This window comes from Zootoca vivipara, chromosome 3 (assembly GCF_965207765.1).
Source record: "Zootoca vivipara chromosome 3, rZooViv2.hap1.1, whole genome shotgun sequence".
In the NCBI taxonomy this organism is placed as follows: Eukaryota; Metazoa; Chordata; class Lepidosauria; order Squamata; family Lacertidae; genus Zootoca; species Zootoca vivipara.
In genome coordinates this window covers 39,515,250-39,537,116 of record NC_142586.1, presented here as the reverse complement: position 1 = coordinate 39,537,116, position 21,867 = coordinate 39,515,250, and the positions used below count along the sequence as shown (strand labels likewise).

Sequence of the window (21,867 nt, the reverse complement as noted above, 5' to 3'; positions counted from 1 at the left end):
TGGGGTGAGAAAATTGGGGGTGACATCCATGTTGACATTTGAAGTCAAAAGTGGGTCCTGGATCAGGAAAGGTTTGGAATCTATGGGTCTGTGTTTATGAGTAAAGGGCAGAGGTGACAGAATATGGACATTACAAGTGCATGAAGTGTCAGAGTCCTAGCAGATGTCGCAATGAGTAGAACTTTCATTTTTTTTATTTTAAAAAACTATTTATTTTTTTACAAAAAAATAACAGTGCAACATATCGTTTATTATGTATTTGGATTTGACAAAGGTGGTTACAAATAATTTGCTTATGAAACTTTGTTCATCATCATTCCAAAAAATTGTGTCATGTGTGCCAGTTCACTTGGTTTCTTTCTTCCTTAAATAAAGCTACACCATACAAAATCACATCCCTAGTCCAGCTATCTCAGTATTCAAATTTGTTTAGACAGTTGTCAGCTAGTGAATTAGTCCAAACATAGTTAAATCATTCCTGTACCATACATCCACTCTCATGTTTCCAGTGTTTTGCCTTTACAGTATAGTTTACAGTATAAAAGGTACGTTGGCCAGGGAGTTGCAGTTGAAGTCAATTCATGAGTTCTCCTATATGAGCTATGATTTTATACCCAGGCTCCCAAGTCCAACTCTGGGATTCATCCAAACTGGCCTGTGAAGGGATAGATCCACATGGCATAGGAGGAACATGAGCAGTGGTATTGCATTCTTGCTATTAAAAAATATCTGCCACAGGCTCACGATTACAATGCAAGTTCTCTGTTGGGAAGTATTCAGGCATATGAGTTGGATAACTTAGGTGTAGCAGAAAGTGCTCACCAATAAATTGTTAGTCCACAGGACACATTTTTTACTTTTCAGCATGAATATGGATTCTCATAATAACAAAGAAAGAAAGAAACATTGAATTTCAAGTACCAACAGTTGTGTAAACATTTTTTTAAAAAATAAAATAAGCACATTTATCTATTTGGCACAGGATTCACAAAGGAGTTCTGTGAAAACAGGAATAGAAACAAAGAAAAAACCTGCCAGCTAATCAATATTCATTTCCTCCTTTGTGGATGTTAGTTGCATTTTGTTCCATTGAAATCAACGAGATTTAAGTTATGAGATCCAACCCTATGTCTTGTGGGGGGTAGTGGAGTTTTATTCTTTGGTTATAATGTGCACAACTAACTTGGACCCATTTGTTCTGTACTCTGTGTTACCAGTTACTCCCATTCCATTTCCCTTCTAATGTCACAATCTTCCTAGCTATTTGCCAAACACTTTGTCTCTTTACTTTTTTGTGTGAGCACGTGCGCGCGCACGCACACACACACACACACACACACAATCACTGCTACTCATTTAGTATATTGCCTTGCAAACATTACGCAAAATCTAGTCTTAAAATCTCAGATTTTTTCCCTGACCTTGTTTGATATGGTGGAGATAATACTGGAAGATTCAAGTCCACATCCTTAGGTGTGTGTTTCAGTTGTACAAAGTTCCTCTTAACCTTACCACTGTTGAAGAAGTCTTTTGACTTTTCTTTGGATTGCCTCAAGCTTCTTACCATAAGTGTTTGTTGTGGGGTCATGGGGAAAATTGGCGGTCTTGACCCATTGACAAAAAATGGAGATGAGCCATTGGGTTGTTGCTGTGATAGTCCCATCAATGAAATCTTTTTAGTGATTGGGTCCCTCAAGGCAACTTGTCTCAGCCTTGGTAAAGGTGAGAGGTGTGGTGATTCCATAATCAAGAGAGCTGAGCTTTCTTTTTCCTGATATTGCCATGGTAGAGTTGGAAGATTCTCATCCATTGCTTTCAGAAGATCTTTGACTCTTGTGTCTGGACAAACCATAGGACTTTGGTCTACCAGTCTGTTTTCAATTGCTGACCTTGGTGTTAGTCTACTTGCACATGACATTAAGGACCTCTGAGCCTGGTTGTTCATAGAATATGTTGGGTTATTTCCTGAATCAGAAGGTGGCTTCTCAGATAAATATGATTTTCTCTCTTCTGAAAAACCTTTAATATCTTCTATATTTTCCTGCGGATCCAGTTGTGTCTGATTTAATGGCTCACATGAAAAATATTTATTTGGAGATTTAGGAGGTTCAAAATGAACCAATTCTCTGTCTGCAAACTTGGAAACTAAATGGAATATAGAGAATATGAAATCAGTTTATGTAGAAATTATAGTTGCAGTAAAGAGTAGAGATATCACTATGTGTTATACTTCAAATTTGTGATTGACATTTGGTATGATGATAAGATTTTTGGAAGTTGCTATTTCAAAATGATAATAAAAGGTAAAAATAAGAAGGGGTACACTAAGTGTTGGGGGAATACTGTTTAACTCTATATTGCCCCCCATGTCATTCAACATCTACATGAAACCATTGAGTAATGCTAGTAAATATAAACTTGCACTTTATAGTTTGCAGAGAATACACTCTGACTTGTTTTGCAATGAAATACTCCTACAGGCATTAAGGGTGCAACGTATGTCTCTTTAAGATATATAAAAGTGGGAGCTAAAACCTTTCATAGTTGCCACTTCCAATATTTAAAAAGACATGTGCTGAATTGTATATGATTATGTATGCACCTTCCAGACTTCATGAGAGGCCCAGTTATATCATCTGCTCATCATGTCCAGATATACATTTTATGTCATGACTGGCCATGAGTCACAACGCATCTGGGTTAATTGTAGATGAGAAATGACAACGAGTTGGATCGAGGGTTCCTGTGAAATTATCTCCACGCATGGGACACTTCTACTGCAGGAAGAAGGGAGCTAATGTTTGCTCATTTCTCCTTCTCTTGGTATTCCAAAGGTTTCTGGAAAGTTAGGGGACACTCTGGAACAGTGTGAAAGGTGGGCAAGGGGGCAAAAGGTTAAAAGAGGAACTATAAAAAAATCCTCTCCTCCCTCTTACAGGAGCTCATACTGGCCTATCCTTTCCCTTTAAAACAATAAGCTAAGGTGCTCTGATGTAAGCAAAGGTTAAAAAGAATCAATTTTCAAAAAAAGAAAAGAAAAAATATTAGAATGACATAGATAAAACATATATGCTTTACATGTCTGCTTTTCAAATACAATATCTATAAAGCATAAAACTAGATTGATAGAAACCCACACTGTATTTTGTGATATATCATACTTTTTCTACAATAAAACAAACCCCAGTTTTCATTAAATGGGGAACAGTGGAAATAGGTATTTCTATTATTACTTGCTTGTGAGATTGTAGAGGCATCTGGCTGGCCACTGTTAGAGCCAGCGTGCTGTGCTTTCAGCCTGATTCAGCAAGGCACTTTAAACATGTGTGACCGTATACCTTTGTTTGCTTTTTGGACAAAAGAAACCACTATGCTCTTGCAAGTACCTGTATTGGTTCTCTTGTGCCTCTAAATAGTGCTGGAAAAAGGGAGGGGAATTGTTTCATCTTTGTTTTCCTTCTTTCATTCCGACACAATGAATCAGTTTTGCTATTAATGCACACTGATATGCTTTAGCTACCCACTTGCACATGGAGGGCATTACTGTACCTGCAATTCCCAGGTTTTTTGCATGGAGTGCCCCTACAACAGCAGCAGTAACAGCAGTAACAGCAGCCTGCTATGCAACTTAGGGGTAAGAAACCTTATTTTAGTTTGAGGGCCTCATTCCTTTCTGAGGGCCACATGCCAGTACAGTGTGGGGCCAGAGGGGAAGGTGTGTAGAGCACCAAATGCAAACTTCCCTTTTTATTGGAGGCTAGTTTCTAAACACACACTTCCCTCTCTATCTTCCGTTCAAACAAGCAAGACATTGCCAAAGTTCAAGGAAACATTCTAGCCAGGCAAAAACATTCAGGGTGTGCAGCAGGGTCAGAGAAGGGTATGGCCTGGGGAGAATTCTGAGAGCCACATAGAGACGCCTGGCAGCCCCTGGACCTGAAATTCCCCACTCCTGATGTAATATATCTCCCTTGGTTCCCCCTAATTTCAATTAAAGTCCCACTCACCCCAACCTTTGTACAGTTAACCACATTCCAGATTATGAAGATAAGCAGCACATATTACCTTCTGGTAAAATTCCTTGGTTTTCCAGAGTGATGGCTATTTCATCTTCCTGGATAGCATATGGCATTTCTGAGTTCAGGACAGAAGGAAACACTTTATTCTCACAGCTTTTCAAGTTTTCTGTTGTAACCTGTTCTGTCTTTTGAGAAGCTGGCATATCATCTGCATCTTGGCTTAGGGTCCCAGGAAGTTTAACATCAAACTTTTCTGAGGTACTTTCCTTCTGTAGACATATCAGACACTGGTAATACTACCATACATGGAAAAGCTGAAGCGATAAGAAACTGCAACGTGGTATGTTCAGGTATCTAAGAGGGATGTAGTCTTTGTTACTAGGGTAGGGTAGGCTAAGAAGAGGGGTCCAATGTGAAAAGCTAGTCGTGATGAAGTTAAGTCCCTTTGGTTTCAGAGGGAACTGGGTTCAAAAAACTTAGTCTGCAGCTAAACTGGTCGACTCTAAATCTGTGAAGACTGGTATTGTGACTGCAAAGACTATGGGATAGGATGTTCACATATTTTTTGCAATAAATAATCTATGTACAACAAAACCAACAGTATAAAAACAAGGGCTGTTGTGAGAAATTCCTTTTCTCCAGCTGCACTTGGTATCTGCTGGTAGAGCCATAACCCAAATACAGGAAACAGCCTTATACTGAGCCAGACCATTAGCCCACTGAGCGAATTGTCTACTGTGACTAGCAGCAGCTCCCCAGGCTCTTTGGCACACATTTTTCACACCACTTACAACTGCAGGTACCACGGAATGAAGCTGGGATCTTCTGCATGCAAAACATGTCCTCTACCACTTAACTACCGGTACATGCCTTGTGTCAGGAGCCGGAGTCAGGGGCAGGTCAGTAATAAAACACCCAGTGCCAGTAAAGTTAACTCGTTATTCAAAGAAACCAAAGCAGTGTGGGTCTAGTGATCGCAGCGACACTTCCCAGTAGGTCTAGCTCCAATGAGGCTCCTCCCCACTCAGGTCCTATCTTAGCAATCTAAGGCAACTTCATCTTGTCTCTCTTTGTTCCGCCGTATTCATTCCTCTCTGTGTTCTGGGAGGGGAACTGATCACAGCAGGAGCAGGAGACTCCCTGGATTCTTCGGCAGCCTGTCTCCTGGCCCCCCTCCTCTCCTGCCTCTGAGTCTGTCCAACTCTCTGCCACAGCTTCCTCCTGCTCACGAAACCCTGCTACCTCTTCAGCTTCCGATGTCTCCTCCTCCCACTCTGTTCCCTCACCTCCCTCTGATCACTCATCATTGTCCCACCACTAAGCCCCTGGCTCTGAGCCTTCTTCCCTCGAGGGTTCCCCAGCTGAGGCCTGCCACCACTCTTCTGCATCCAGCCAGTCCATGACACCTTGTTGGACACACCTTTTCATGTAGGCATTTGGGTGAAGGCTGAAGGTTGGATTTGGCCCCTCTTTAAACTCCAATGGCTGAACTTTTGTAACTGGTTGAATGGTTATTTTAATTGATGTTTTGATTTTATTTGCTATGTTATGTACTTTTGTGCACCACCTGCCAGATCCTTGTGGATGAAGGGCAGTGTAGAAAAACAGCCTATAACTAAATACATAAACAAATATTCTGAGTAAAAAAAAGCCAAAGATAGCACCGTTGATGTATAATGCTGACATGTCTTAATAGATAGTTGGACACCGAATCCAATATAGTACAATATCAAACCTTGACAGCCACTGTTTTTACAGGAAAGGTTTTCCTTGTTAATCTATCCTATTGAAATATTTATTTGAAGCAAGTAAAATTTATAGGCTGACTGGCTTTCCCAATGCTTGAATGAATTTTGAGCCTTAGTAGAGTACATTAAAAGACTGAGTCTCTTGGAATCTGAAACACTTTGGGAATCTGAAACTCCTGTGGGTTAATCTGTCCCTATCAAATATTTTCAAAACTTGCAGAAATGCAGTTATATCAGTTATCTTCAAGGACTTTCTGTCCTTGAACAATTTGGGTAAGTTTTTTTTTAAAAAAAACACCCAACAACAACTGTACTGCTCAAACCACACGGCATCAGTGGGGAATAGGAGATGACATAAGTATTTTAGCCAATGCAATCAAAGCCTCTCTCAGGATTTTGCACACTCCTGGTTAAGAAAACAAATTTTCATCTTAGATTTTGCAAACTGTCACGTTATATACAGTACATCAGAAAACTTGCCATGGCTCGTTTTTATAGCCAGGCCTCTTAAGAGCTAATTGGTTAAGCACCTGGGCAGGAAGCTTTTTGGCAGGAACACTATTTCTGCAAGGCTTAACTATAAAGTTTTGGATGGCAAATTGTAATCATTAGGCTCTCTTTTCTACAACAAAACACATAAAATGCAAACAGGTTGCTTGGAGAAATCACAGTGTGTAAAAGGACAGGCCATGTTTTATGCTTATCCAATAATTTATGGCTCAAGCCTGATCGTGGAAAAAGGGTTTTGGTTGCCTGTAGTCATTTAAAAGCCAAATTTCCAGTAGGTTTTCCCACCAAACAAAATTACTATCATGCCTAAAACTAAATCTTTTGTGACCAGCTGTTTGCAGTCAGGATTTTAGAAAGTGAGAAGTTAAACTTTAATAAATCGAACCTTTAGGGTCTTTCCAGAAAAGAGTTTTATTGGACAACCAAAGCACAGTTATGACTTAGTTGATGAGGGGGTGGGGAATCAAATATCTTTCCTCGTGTCTACTGTGGGAAATCACATTCTTCAATACTCAAACAGCGTTTTTTGGGGGGAGGGGCAATGAGAAAATGTCACACACACCACTCAGTTAGCCTATCTATTAGAACCTGTAGTGTTCTGTTAGTGTATTTACATCACTTTCACAGTCACCTACTAGCTAGTTCTTGTGACATCACTGGTGTTGAGCAACACCTAACCCCCAACATGTCTGCACAGGCATTTTATAGTGTGTGTGGTGTTTTTTTTTTAATTGTTTCTAGGACAATTCTTTTACTAGTTTTTTAAAACTTATGCAGAAGCTGACTGCTGTATTATGTCAGTACAGTATTGTTCCTCAGCAATGCCCATATGTATTATTATTATTATTATTATTATTATTATTATTATTATTATTTCAATTTATATACTGTCCTTCACCTTCACTCTCAGGGAGCTGTACAACATTAGAAACACATTGCAAAACATCAACGATAAAACATAATAAAAGCATAGTAAAAAGCACACTGAGAGATAGCCTAATAGTGAAATGGCATCTAAAGACATGTAATGATGGCACCAGGTAAGCCTCTCTAAGGAGAGCATTCCACAATCAGGGAGCCACCACAGAAAAGGCTCATTCTCTTGTTGCCACCCTTTGAACCTCTCTTGGAGAGGGGACATAGAGAAGGTCCTCAGATGACAAGCACAAGGTCTGGGTCCGTTCGTCTGGGGAGAGGCGGTCCTTAAGGTATTGAGGTCCTGATCCATGTAAGGCTTATAGGTCAACACCAGCACTTTGAATTGGGGCTGAAAACTAATCAGCAGCCAATGCAGTTGTGCCAGGATTGACATTATATGCTCAAACCGTAGACCAAATGGCCCCTCTCTTTCCCCAGAACCCACCATTCCCCAGGGTCTTAACTCAGCAGCTTGTGCATACAGCCTTATGGAGAAGCAATCAGGAAGGAATGGATTCTGCAGTTTTTTTAAAAAAAAATGTGCAAATGGTTAATGGCTTGATGCAATAGTACATAAAATGCAGCAAAAGAAACTTTTCCATTCTCCCCCCAACACTGCCCCAAACAGTTCAATAATGTTGAGAACAGCCACTCCAAGACATGTTGCTGTCTGAGTCAAAGGAGACGATGGGATGACCCAATTCAGCTTACCATGGTCCTTAATAATTGTGGGCAGTAGGCTGCATGGAACATAAATCTCTGTCCTTCAGCACTTCACCACTGCTCCCTGCCCCTCAGCATTTGCTATCTGAGATGGTTGCCCCATTCTACCTAATGGCAGAGCCAGCTCTAATGCTGAAGATCAGTGAATGCTGCTGCCCTCTGCTGAATTGTATTATGCCTAAAGCAATGTGAAGTTGTATGAAAGATCTGCCTGTGGTCACTGATGACCATTTCATACATTCAGTCTTAGCCATCAGATTTTGCATTCGCTGAGTGAGGAACAATAGATGTGCGAACTTGCTGCTATTCTGAGAATTTATTGTAAGAGTTGTCCATATATCTTGGATAAACAAAAGTCAAGGGGGAAATAAAGTTAGCTAGATGGCTTTCTTGACGAGCCTAAAAGCCGGCGTGAGAGAGAAAGTATTTATGGCAATGTAAAAGAAGTACAACTTGGAATGACAGATGAAATTCATAAGGGAACTGTTTAGAGTTAATATCAGAAGAATTTATGAAGAGAAGACCTTTTGACTCTTTGGTTAGTGCACAAATGGAGTTGAAAGCACTCATGAAGTCCTCACTAAGCACTAGTTAAAGGACCGCAGGGAACAGATCTGCTGGGGTAGCGATACAGAGAATATGAGGATAGTAGAAGATTTCAGCCTTGAACTTCCAAGGTTCTGTTTTTTTCTATCTGATTCAAATGCAGGTCAAGGGATTCTTAAATTGCTCCATATTGTCCCCATCGGAGCATTAAGATGCGCCTTGTTTAAATTCATATTGCATTTTATTTTACAACCCAAATAGGAGGCTAGTGAAAGTATCTGGCTTTCTCCGTTATCCATGTCAGAAAATAAATCCCAATGATTTCTTTTTTTAAAAAAGTTCTCCTTTTTATATAGGATGCATAGCTGCTTGCAAAGCATTTATGAAATCCAATCTAGAGGGAAAATATGACTTCAGCATAGGAATTTACTGGAAAGTTATTTAGCTTATTTGAGGCTTTCAGTTATTTATTCAATAGCACTTTGTTGTAAATTATTTGTTTCAAGTGTCCAAATATCAATGGGTTCATTGAGTCTGCACCTCACTCCAGGCATGGCAGAATGTCAAGAGGATGAAGCAAAAGTGATACCTGTCTTGTTGTCAACATTTAAAGACAACAGAATACTGGCATTTGCAATATCTCTTGCAAAAATTAAGGCGGTCATACTGATATCTACCATGTTTCCAACAAATCTGTCTTGCATTCATCTTGTACCAAGATGTTTTCATGGTTGTCATGTTTACACATTCGCATGAATGAAAATTAAGTATTATTATATTGGTGATGACTTTCACAGCATTTCACCCTTTTTGCCAAATCATCTTCTGCAATTGTGCTAAACTCTGCAGCGGGTTTTATATCAACCAATGTGATGGCACTGTTATATCGTGAACTCCTACAGTATCAGTTGCAGAATGAACTTTGCATGCAAAATGTTAATCTAGCCTTAAGACTACAAAACCCATGATGCCGTACATCCTGGTGTGAAATAAAAATGTGCTTGCTGCAACCACCTCCACCCTATAATGTGTCCATGAGCAAAATCGCATGTAGAGAAATCATAGAATTGAAGCATTGGAAGGGACCTTGAGGGTCATCTAGTCCTGCCCCCAGCAATTCCCACAGCATATTTCATATGTCACTACATGATCCCCTTGTTGAGTTGGAATACAGGAGAACAGGAAAATATCAAGTGAGTCTTTGAAACAGCTTCATTACAAAATGCCTGAAATTTCCTTTCAGCAAGAATTAAAACCCTAACAAGGCCCATCTAATTTTTGAACCACTCTCCACTTGAGCATATGTAATAACCATTAGGCAGTAAAAATAATGAAAAGTGTCTAAGATCTTTGGAGAGGCTGCAGACAAACCATAAATTAAAGCATATTTCATGCACCTTTAAACCACAAGACTTCCCCAAAGAATCATGGGAACTAACGGAGCTACAATTCTGAGTACCCTTAGCAACTTACACTTCCCAGAAGTCTTTAGGGAAAGTTGCTCACATTATTTCTTTTATGACAAGAGCTGTTTCTGGAACTACTCTTGTGAGATGAGTTTATGAAGACAAGAAACTTTGTTTTGGCCATTGGTCCTTCTAGCTCAGTATTGTCTACCAATTGGCAGTGGCTTTCCAGGGCTTCAGACCAAGAGAAATGGAACCACCCTTGCCCCCAACTGAACTTTAGAGGTACCTGAACTTTTCCGGGAAGGTTCCAAAATAATTAAGTATGCCAAAGCAATATACTGAAAATTTGCACAGAGCCATAACTTCATGAGTCAAACTTATCAAAACAAGCTTTTGCCCTGGATTGGACATTCTAATGTGTATTCTAAGAAATGTTGGTTTTGGTCAAATATTTCCAAACCATTTACACTTTTAAAGTTAGATTTTGGCTTCCTGTCTACACAGAGCAAGATGTTTATGACTGAGCTGCTAGCCTCTTAAGAGTGATGGTTACCAGTGAGGGAAAAAGTAAAGATGCCTAAAGTAATTTGGCTCTAAGTAAGTACCAAGATGTCCAGCCGCCTGTTTATTTGTTTAATAAGCCCTGAATCTCTGCATTAAATACCCAGGGCTAAAACTAAACATGTACTATATGGCCTTGCAACCTCTCAAAGAAAACAATGAGAAATCCTTAAGATGTTTGAGGTTTCCAGTGTGATCTGCTTCACACCTTTCCTGACACTGAGATATTATTGGTTTATTCATTATTTCACTCCAACATGCAGAGCTCAAAAGAGCTTAAAAAGTCCAAAACCAGCACCAAAATATACAAAAAGATACCAATGAACAAGCATAGGCTGCGTATACACCATACATTTAAAGAACATTGTTTTCTACGTAGAATCCTGGGAACTTTAGCTCTGTGAGGGTGTAAGCTACAATCCACAGAATTCTTTGAAAGAAATGATGTGCTTTCAATGTGTAGCGTGTGTGCAGTCTTGGTGCTCAGCACTTCCCAGGTACCAAAGGACAGGGCCTGCAAAGCCCCTTGTGCAGTATTTCCCAAGTGTCTGACAAACAGCTGTTTTTTGTGTGCTCGGGAAATGCTGCACAAGACGATTTGCAAGTCTTATGCTTGGTGACTGGGAAGTGCTGTGCACTAAGTTTCCGATCACCTGACATCATTATAATGTTGGGTGACTGGCTGGTGGGTGGTCCAACCTACCTGTCAAAGTTGGTGCTTGAGGATGGGGAATTTATTGTTATTTTTTTACTTAAAATCATTTATAAACCATGCAATATTTTCAAAATCTCTATTGATCTGGTCCGCTGGTCCAAAAAGGTTTCCCACTCCTGCTCTAAGTTAAAGTAGTATTCAGTCTAAGAACCATGATTGTCCCCTAGGACAACTCAGACCCCCCCCCCCCAGAGAACTGACAGACAACTCCCTTAGAAACTGCAGAGAGACCATGTCTATTAACAAGCCAGAATATCCATCCTCTGCGCCTGCCAAAAGTTGCCCACTCCATCAACGTAGGACCAAGTTGGGCAGGTGCAGTATCCACAATATTTCATCACCCTCCATTAGAGATGTTTGGCTTGCAGCATCCCTAGCTCTCACCATTGCCCCAAAACCAACCCTTCAACACCAAGAAAGGGAATGATAAAATGCAGCCATATTTACTCTCTGGGATTGAGGACCACCAAATGGACATTGCAAGCATAGCTTCCCAATGGTTCTGCCACCCCCACCCCCTTCTTGGGATGCAGAAATCTAAACCAGGGGAGGAAGATCTAGTAAACACAAGGAAGGAAGATCTAGAAATTAATAACCTGGCTTACAGCTAGCTAGAAATATCATTGACTAAAAATCCATTGAGAACTGGCTTCCCCGGAGTTCAAGAAACTATGCAGGCCCCATGTTTTCAGAACTGCAAGCACTAATCCACTCATTGATTCACACCTCACCTTCATTGTCCCGTGTTCTTTCTGATATCTAATTAATTTCTTCAATAGCAAGTAGTATGTTGCCATTATATAAGATGGCTTGTTGTTTATCAAGACAGTGACAACATCCGAAAGATTGAGCTCCAGTGATTCCGTCATGTAATTCAAAACAACAGGATTCAGCTCATCGGGGCGAAGTCTGAAAAACAAGATGGTTTGGTAACAGGGATGGAGGGAACCCTTGGGCTCAATCTGGAACTGAGCTCACTCAACAAAGTTATTCCCCTCCGCAACAAAAGAACCCTTCTTTTCTTCCTGATCCCAATTTCAAAATTTATCTGAACACCTCCTCCAAATCTCCCTTGAGTTCCCCAACTTGCCTATAAGCTCCTAAACCCTGTCTCACCAACCATTTCTCCAATCTTATTGCAGGAGTAGAGCAACAATGGTAATGGGTTGGATCTCAGTAGAGGCCTACGGCTAAACGTACATATTATGTCACTTGTATAATTACTGCCACTCAGCTATATGTTCAGCCAGTAACACTACATCAGTGTAAAAGTTTACGAGTAACCAGAAAGTGCCTTCAACAGGCTTGGATTGGACTTAATATGTGCATTAAAATGACCCAGTTCCAGTTTTGTTTTGTTTTAAAGGAAGGACTAGAATTAATTGCATTGGCCTTAAGCCTAGGAAATGCTATTAAAAGCTTCCCTAAACATGAACAAAGAAGACAAAATTTGAAAAAAAAATTACCTATTTTTATATGTACATGGATTCAGTGGTTTCCTGATATTACCGTCATTCAGCCATTTGTCTTTCATTGCCTCTTTAATAGCAGGTCTCTTAGCTGGATCAGGTTCAAGTAAAGAGTGCATGAAATGAACAGCTCCTGGGCAGATATTCCAACAAAACAATGTTAGCTATAGCAATAGCCTGCATTACAGTTTGTCTTAGACCCCGTACTTGCTAAATTCACATGCCCTCAGAGGATTTAATTGTGTTAACTATTTGATAAACAGGTGTTTAATGTCCCAAGTTCAATTCCCAGCATCTCCATGCATGACTGGGAAAGAGACTCCCTACCTAAAAACCTGGAGAGTCACTGCTAGAAAGGTGTGGTTCAAGGGTTCCCAAAGTGTGGTCTGTGGACCACCAGGGGTCCGAGCATCATTCAGACTCATGAACTCATGCATTACACAACAAGCTTTATACTTCCATTTGTACTTTATATATACTTAAGTTCCTTTTAGAACCCATTGTAGGTGGCCTAATTTTTAATGCTTAAAATAGTAAGCTTTGAAGTTCTAAACACTGACACCGCATTATAATCAGAATGAATCATGGGGTGCTTCTGCAACCCACCTAATTTACCTAAGCTGTTGTAGGGACTCCAAAGCTTAAATCAAGAGCTCTGCAGCCTGTTTAACCAAATGGGAATCCCAGGACAACCTTTGTTGAAATATTAGATCTTCTTTCAGGCAGATAAGGAAATAGAAGGGCGAACAATAAAATTCCACAGTTGACAGGCAGTATGCAGCCTCTAGATTGACTATGTTTGGCACACACGTTATGAACATAACCTTCATCTGGTCAAAAGAGCAGTGGATTCTGCCAGTGCCTTCAGGCCTGGATTTTAGATCTTCCTTAAGTCTACCTTCAGCAAATTACTTCAAGAACCCTGGGGTGGGGAAACACATTCCACTTCCAGCCTAAATTTGGGTAGAGCTGTCCAGGTTTGGTGGCCTTGTCTGGACCTGACAACTATAATGTTGCAGGGTGGCGGACAACACTTCCAATAACAGTGGTACTCTATTTGACCTGGGCTGCTTGGAAATTCAATAGGTATAGCAGGAGCAGGAGCAGAAGCATAAAGCTGTCTTGGCAGGTCACTGCCCTGTTTTCAAGTCATGATGGGTGACCTCACTACATGTTGGGTTAGCCAGATTGAGATGCATGCAGAATTGCTGTGAATATAAAAGTAGTAGTATTTTATTATTTGTACCCCACCCATCTGACTAGGTTGCGCCAGCCACTCTGGGTGACTTCCAGCATTTACAGAAACATAATAAAGCAACTTTGGTTTTGTAACAAAAACCAACCCGAATCTTTTTTGAATGGAAGTTGTGCATAAATGGCTTTCCTGTTCTCATCAAGTTACATAGTGACTAGCACAACTTGTCTCTCGTTGCAGAAGGTGTTTCTGAGTTGTCCCATCCACCTAGTCACAATGATTTCATCATTGTCGTTAATACATTGCCAAAAAGGAGGAGAAACTGCACCAGCATTTTCTTTCACACAAAACTTTATTAGCATAAAATTTAAATATGCTAATATATTCAAAATTATGGAAAAGCCATGAAGCAGTGGCAGGTCACTCAAAATGGTACAGGAAGGTGGTGTTTTAGCTGTTCCTCATTTTGCAACTTGCCATGAGTAGCATCCAAAGTGGTGCTCGTGACACTACTGATGCTAGCCAAGCCTCCATCCTCATAGAAACACGCAGCATAGTTCTCCTTGCTGGACCAAGCATCACTGTCATTTGACAGCTGTCATTGGTGGACTGAGCATTTACAAATACTATTTCATGGCAATGAATGCCTGCTGGCTGTGGCAGGGTCACCTGGGAGGGTTAACAATGTCTAGGCAGTGTGCCCAGGAAATGCCCTGGGAAGATCCAAAGATGCTTGCAAAGAAAAAGCTATTCATTTCAAAAGAAATCGCAAACAAGTGCTTCATAGATGTTGTTACTCCTTAACAAGATTGATGGTAGATGAAATCACAACACATTTGTGTCACATTTTCTATGAACATTAAACATTACGAGGACAATCCAGCCAAAGTTAAGTTCAGAGAGTTAAACGGGAGTGTTAAGCATGTACCTACATCTTTTCCAAGGAAGACCAGCAGGGCCAGTCCTACCATTAGTCAGAGTTTAGTGGGTGGCTCAGGCAGATTATTTTGGGTGTCCTGAAAAGGCAACAAATATCTGCAATTTATTATACTATGGTTGTAATTTGACCACCAGGGAAAGGTATTTGTGCTTATGAGTTTTTCTGCTCAGGTGCCAAAATAACTTAGTGGGCCTTGGGTACTATGTCCCTTAATCTGTGGCTACGGGGTGGGGGTGGCATTCACAGCTCTGCCTCTGGCAGCAAAATGTCTTGGGCTGACCCTGAAGTCAAAGGAACTCAAAAGTGCTTACTTTGGCTGGATCAACATGTGTATAATACAAAGCCGGGTATGGTTTACCAGTGGAAATGTCGGGTGGAATGGGATTCATTTCGCCGTTCACCATCTTGAGGTGCAGCTGCTTGATATTAAATGGTTCCACAGTGAAGGGCAACGTGCCGGTTAGCATGGCAAACATGCTAACTCCTCTGCCAGGGAGAAAGATAGTAACAGTCACATCAGAGGAGCAAGAAGAGTTTTATAAAATGCATATGTGATGCTTAGGAATACAGTGATAGATTCACTGGTCTCTAAGGTCTCTAAGGTGCTACTGGAAGAGATTTATGTGTGTTAGCATTATATACAGTCCTTTGTCAACCAAGTTGCTACTATCAACCTTTCTTGATGGTTTCTGCTCACATCCATACACAATATAATAAATAAGCAAGCAATCTACAAGAATCTACTCTAGGCCCTTTCCACACAATTGTTCTTTTTCTGCAAAATAGGTGCACCTCCCCCTCCATTACATAAAGGTAAAGGGGCCCCTGACCATCAGGTCCAGTCGTGTCCTACTCTGGGGTTGCGGCGCTCATCTCGCTCTATAGGCCGAGGGAGCCAGCGTTTGTCCGCAGATAGCTTCCGGGTCATGTGGCCAGCCTGACTAAACCGCTTCTGGCGAACCAGAGCAGCGCACAGAAACTCCGTTTACCTTCCCACCGGAGCGGTACCTATTTATCTACTTGCACTTTGACATGCTTTCGAACTGCTAGGTGGGCAGGAGCTGGGACCGAGCAACAGGAACTCATCCCGTTGTGGGGATCTGAACCGCTGACCTTCTGATTGGTAAGCCCTAGGCTCAGTGGTTTAGACCACAGCGCCACCCGCGTTCCATTACATACTACATTACTATTTAGAAGTAAGCTGTGCATTTAGTGACTCTTAGAATGGAATATGCCAGTTGTCAATTTTAGAATACTGTATGTTTCCTCCCTTTCCCCAGCAGTCTTACCTCATCCCATGCTGTACAGGAGCCTCTGGCCATCCAGAGAGCCCCTCAAAGGGGTGCAGTGGGGGGGGGAATACTGTAATAATTCCCTAATTTCCTTACATTAACTTAACTTAGTTTCCAAGCCTAAAGGAAACTGCAGCATCAGATTTAAGATGCTTTGGAGGACTGTAATGTGATTAGCTTTCATCCACCATCAGCTGCATTTACAGAACACCTGTTTTATTCCAGTTTTCATGCCCTCAGTTTCAGAGGGATGGAAGAGCTGCAGCATGTCACAGTCAATAAATCCCCATGCTTCATGTCTTGTCTGTTTCCAGTCACAAGTCAACCTCACAACTTATTGTTGCTCCCTATTAACATCTTGCATACTAACACCTCTCTCACCCTTAAAATTTCATGCTTTAGGAATTCCACATTCTGGTAGGGTGTTGAAAAGAGGCCCTGGTAGTCCTAAAGGCACTCACTTTCATATATCACCAACACCAAGTAATTTAACATATACAATGATTGCAGTGTAAAAATCTAATGCTACATGAGTCTAGAGATCAAAGTACCGGTACTCTTGTTTTTACTCTCATTGTAAAAATCAAGAAACCCACTTGCCCTTCTTGAGGTGCATTTAACTTCATTTAGTTTACTGATGTCTAAAGCTCCAACTAAGTTTTTTTTCCTCTCTCTCTCTCTCTCTCATACACAGTTGATATAGTTGATAAATGTAATTCTTGGAGACTGGATGTGACTAGTTACAGGTAGGTAGCCAGCAACGTAAAAAGAAATATTTGAAGAAGTGTGCATGCACACAAAAGCTTATACCCAGAACAAACTTAGTTGGTCTCTAAGGTGCGCTGTGGGTTAAACCACAGAGCCTAGGGCTTGCCGAACCGAAGGTCGGTGGTTCAAATCCCCGCAACAGGGTGAGCTCCCGTTGCTTGGTCCTAGCTCCTGCCAACCTAGCAGTTTGAAAGCACGTCAAAGTGCAAGTAGATAAATAGGTACCGCTCCAAGTGGGAAGGTAAACGGCGTTTCCGTGTGCTGCTCTGGTTCGCCAGAAACGGCTTTGTCATGCTGGCCACATGACCCAGAAGCTGTACACCAGCTCCCTCGGCCAATAACGCGAGATGAGCGCTGCAACCCCAGAGTCGGTCACGACTGGACCTAATGGCCAGGGGTCCCTTTACCTTTAAGGTACTACTGGACAATTTTTTTATTTTTTTATTTATTTTGACTGAGTCAGACCAACACGGCTACCTACCTGAACGTAAAAAGAAATAGTTTTATTTATAAATATCTGAGTTTGTTTGCTTATTTATTTAAGATATATATACCCCACCCTTTATTATAAAATTCTAGGGCACTGTACAGAATAATTTTTCTTACATGTCCAGATAAAGTACATGTTCGAGTATATGATGTGCATGTAAATTTCTTGAATACTTTCTTTTTGGGGGAAGGAGGGGCTGCCAGTGGAATTGTTCAAAATCACAAGCCCATCGTTTGCTGGCAGGAACACCACATGACTAGAACTCTGCTAAAGTGTTGTAGGAGCAATAAAATATTCCCAATCTACTTACATGGACCAGACATCAACTTTGGGTCCATATTTTTTATGAGCCAGGAGTTCTGGGGCTGCGTAGGCTGGACTCCCACACTGAGTGTTTAGCAGGTCTTGAGAAAGGCCCTCAAACTTCATGATGTTGCTCAGTCCAAAATCTGAAGAAACAAACACATAGAAAATTGTATATTTTCACACACAAACATAAATCTTGGGGGGTATCTTTAATGTTTAGATTGACCAGTTAACCAAAGCAAGCAACATTCTAATCTAAATGAGATTGGTGCAGCCTGTTTTCATGTTATATCACTCCCCACTTTCTCCTGGGTGTCACTAGAGATGTACCTTGGAACAAAGTCCAGGGTGCAGCAGCCCAGTGTCCACTACCGTATATGAGGGTGGCAGGTAATGAGGACAGTGGCAAATGCGTACCTTTCCAAGTGATGACTCTTCAAAAGTCAACTTGGGCAGCATCTTACCATTCAAAACATGTGAGGAGAAAAAGACGGGAATGATTGTTTATAGAAACATGAAAGAATAGGGTTAAGCAGTGTAGGCTGCCCAGTAACACTTGGTCACTGGTTTCATTTTTGTAGGGTGTCCAACTTTTGTGAAACATGAAAACCCAACTCCTATGGAGTTTCTATAGACTGAGGTGGACTTTTGCTTAAAGATTTTTGTTAATATAAAATGTGGTTTTGGGGGGTATGAGCCTAGTCTGCTCAATTAATTTAAACAAGCAGAAAAAGAGTGTGGCAGAATCCTCCCTGGGTACCAGGGGAAATGAGTAATGTATAAACAGGGGGTGGGGGAGGGAAGGCCGCACCAGGGCCTTTGGCTTCTCGTCATGGTGTGCAGTGATGAGGCCATTACCTTGCGCCAGGGCCTGATCTAAGCCCAGCTTGGAGTCCAGAAAACTTTCAGATGTTCGGAAGCATATTGAGCAAATTAATCTGTTTATTATGGATTCTTTCTGGAGTGTATTGTTGTGGTGGTGGAAGAGATGTCCTTCCACCCCTAGGTCCTTCTGTCCCCAGGGCACACATTTATCTCACGTTGAGTATCTTCTGCAGCAGGAGTGGGGATTTTTTTTCCCCATCCGGAAGCCTGCATACCCTTGTGGGAAGCTTTCCAGGGGCCACAAGACAGTGGTGGCATTGGGTGGGGCCAGAGGCAAAAGTGGATGTGTTTAGAGGCCAAAATAAGAGTGGGTGAAACAAGACCTGTGACTCATATCTTTGTATAGTGTGAGAGATGTGGTCTGGGGAGAGAAGGGGGTGGCCAGGGGAGTGGGCATGGCTGGGAAGAGTTCTGAGGTCCTGGCAGAGAGGCCTGTGGGGCCACTCCCAGCCCCCAGCTTTAGGTTCCCCACTCTGGCCACCAGAGGTAAGATCTCACAACCCACAGACACCATAGCTGTTTATTTGGCCACTAGTTGTTATGTACTGTATAAGTGCACGGCAACAAAAAACCATCTCTGCAGAAGAGAGTTGTATGTCTGCCATACAGTACACCTACCAACGATTCTGATGTTGTTGTTTTCATCCAGAAGAAAATTTTCAATCTTCAGATCTCTAAACAAAGCAGGAGAGAAGGTAAATGTGTTGTCTTGAAATACAGGATTGGATCCAGAGTTTCTGTGAGTAAAATTCCATTCATTGGGCACTTCCTACCGGAGGAATGGTGGGGAGGTGATTTTAGTCAGTTCAGCATGCAATTCCCTTGGACACTCCAGATGTATGCCAACCCATGTTGGCAGTGTCGGTTTTAGCGAAAAAGCTCGACAATTTTGGGATTTTCACTTTTTGAAATATGGCAACCCTAGGTTGGCACTGGGAGATGTGGACAGGAGGAGAATTGTTGAAAATCCAGAGTAAATCTGGATCCAACTCATAATGGTAACCTGAGGCAAAAAGTTTCTGCTAGTGGTAGCAGAAGTAGCAGCAACAGCAGCAATAATAATGATAATAACAACAACAACCAGAAATTTCCTTCCCTTTCACGGCAGCCAAAATCAGTTGCCTGAGGTAACTACCTCACACTGCCTAACAGAGGCGCTGACCCTGTGCTCCACATATAATGATCCACTTGTCAAAATGATAGACATTTTTGCCCATTCTTCTAATAAATCCCAGTTTGCACTCAAAACCATACTTGTTTTCTTTAACACTGTGTGTGTACATTGAGCTAGTCTGAGACATTTCATTACCTGAAGCAGGAAATCCAAATGTCTGTCTGTCTGTCTGTCTGTCTGTCTGTCTGTCTCTCTCTCTCTCTCTCTCTCTCTCTCTCTCTCCAACAGTAAGGATGTAATAACAAATTAAATGACAAGGTGCCATGCTTTCATCTGTCCCATGAGACATTCACTTCATCCTAACGGTTTCACTGCCTTAAGGCTGCACAGATGCTCTCTGTGAGTAAATAATCTGATATTTCTGAAATATTTACATATAGCATGATTGATCAAAGTTACACTTAATAATCTCACTAATTAGAATAGAAGACTTCAGCAGATACTTTCATGAAACGAGTAGGGTTGCGTTTTATCATGCCCCCTGAAATATAAATCTGAGGGAAGGAAATCTGCTGTACCTGTGGACAATCCCATGATGATGCAAATGTTCTACTGCAGACATTATCTGCCTGGTATATTTCTTGACTTCCCTTTCTTCCAGTTTCTTTTTCTCGCAGATTCTGTCCATGAGATCTCCCCCAAGGCACAGTTCCATCACCATGTAATAGGAATTTTCCGTCTCCAATGTTTCATAGAGCTGAACAATATTGGGATGTTTAATCATCTGATGTATCCTAGGTTCCCGCTTCATATTTTTTAAAACATAGGAGTCTTGCTTGGCTTTTTTCTTGTCTATGACTTTTATGGCTACCTAAATAATAAAAATGCTGTCAATATATATTTTTTTATAATACAGACAACCCACTTTTCTTCTCTAGCACAGTGTCAAAGACAAAATTGTGTGTGTGTGTGTGTGTGTGTATATGATATTTACCATTGATGGGATGAAGATGCAGTTTTTCTGCTAGTGGTTTGCATGCAATAAGTCATAATTTTCAATGTCGGTGGCTTAATAAGTTTTTGGTTTCAGTTAATATATGCTAAAATTAGATCATGATATAATGATGATCTAATAATTTGTTCTAGCAAAAATGTTCCTTGTGCAACACACAGTGGAATGTCTGCACGTACAGACAGACGCCGCCTCCCAAATTATACACTTCTGTTAGATAACTTGAATGTTGAATTTCTCAAGGAAGATAAGCAGTGTATCCATCAACACATTTACAAAAATGTAGGTGCACAGCCACTTCGGATACTCAGAATCAAATAGGAATCAAACAAGCTTCATTGGTATCACAAATGGGAAAACAGGGATTCATAAAAGTTAGGAAAAACATCTAATTATACGCAGCACACAACATACCTAACACAGTAATATTAACATATTAGATCTGGTGCAATATCCCAGAGCATGAGAGCAGGTAAATATATTACTATTATGGGCATTGCTGCTTCAGCTAAATAAAACACCAGGTTGCACTTGCAGATGAAGAAGCAAAGCCCTAAACTTCTTCAGCATAGATCACCATGAGATTAGTGGCAAACGTTCCTCACTCTGTTCTAGCCACTCTCCATTTACCTTCTCCCCAGTGGGGATGTGAAAGCCCTCCATCACTTTGGCAAAGGAGCCCTTGTTGATCATTTTGCCCACTAGGTAATTCCCAACTTGCTTGGTATGGGGGAAATTCTTCCTAGACTCTTGGGACATCTTGCTGAAACAAACAGGTATATCCCTATGGTTTGTCCCCCACTCTGGTAATATCCTTTCCTGGTTTGTATGATCCATTCCTCTGTCATCTGGAGCAATTTTGATTGCTGCAGGCATCCCTGGGGGAGTGAGACTGGCCTATGACACCACAGTTCCCGAAGACTGCTGCTTTCCAGAGGCAACACAGAATGGTTAACAGATTCTATGCCTGTAGGTCTCAAGGTACAATGGCCCAAGTCGTTGGCCGCACCGTGTGTGATCATCCTCCCTGGGGGGGGGGGGTAGTTTTTCATCACTGATCTCTATCTGCTGGCATGCAGGCCCGCTCAAGCAGAACCAAGCTGGAGATTATTAACCTAACCTGATACACGATGTCAATTAATGCCCCAGAACTGACAGCTCCAATGTCACATAATCTCAAGGAACAAACCCCTCCCATTTACAGAGGCCAACATTAGCACCAAGGGCTCTGTTCATCAGCCGTGAAC

General features: G+C 41.3%; 1 protein-coding gene across 1 annotated transcript; it reads right to left on the bottom strand.

Moving 5' to 3' along the window:
• Window positions 1-242: 242 nt before the first annotated feature.
• Window positions 243-21,530, bottom strand: LOC118082876 (hormonally up-regulated neu tumor-associated kinase-like). The gene is made up of 9 exons (XM_035110710.3): window positions 21,251-21,530; window positions 20,187-20,479; window positions 19,113-19,168; window positions 17,614-17,752; window positions 15,112-15,239; window positions 12,616-12,751; window positions 11,881-12,058; window positions 4,066-4,288; window positions 243-2,145 (listed from the first exon to the last, which is right to left on the bottom strand). Exons 1-9 carry the CDS (start codon window positions 21,494-21,496, stop codon window positions 1,379-1,381), a joined length of 2,166 nt encoding a protein of 721 aa, XP_034966601.3. The 5' UTR covers window positions 21,497-21,530; the 3' UTR covers window positions 243-1,378.
• Between the last annotated feature and the right edge of the window lie 337 nt (window positions 21,531-21,867).

What these genes read in the sequence shown, in the direction of transcription:
- LOC118082876 (XM_035110710.3), bottom strand. Translation starts at nt 21,496, where the DNA reads ATGCCTGCAGCAATCAAAATTGCTCCAGATGACAGAGGAATGGATCAT. An exon ending in CCATGTACATATAAAAATAG is followed by an intron (nt 12,059 to 12,615) that starts GTAATTTTTTTT and finishes CTTGTTTTTCAG; the next exon opens with ACTTCGCCCCGATGAGCTGA. An exon ending in AAGAACACGGGACAATGAAG is followed by an intron (nt 4,289 to 11,880) that starts GTGAGGTGTGAA and finishes ATATGTCTACAG; the next exon opens with AAGGAAAGTACCTCAGAAAA.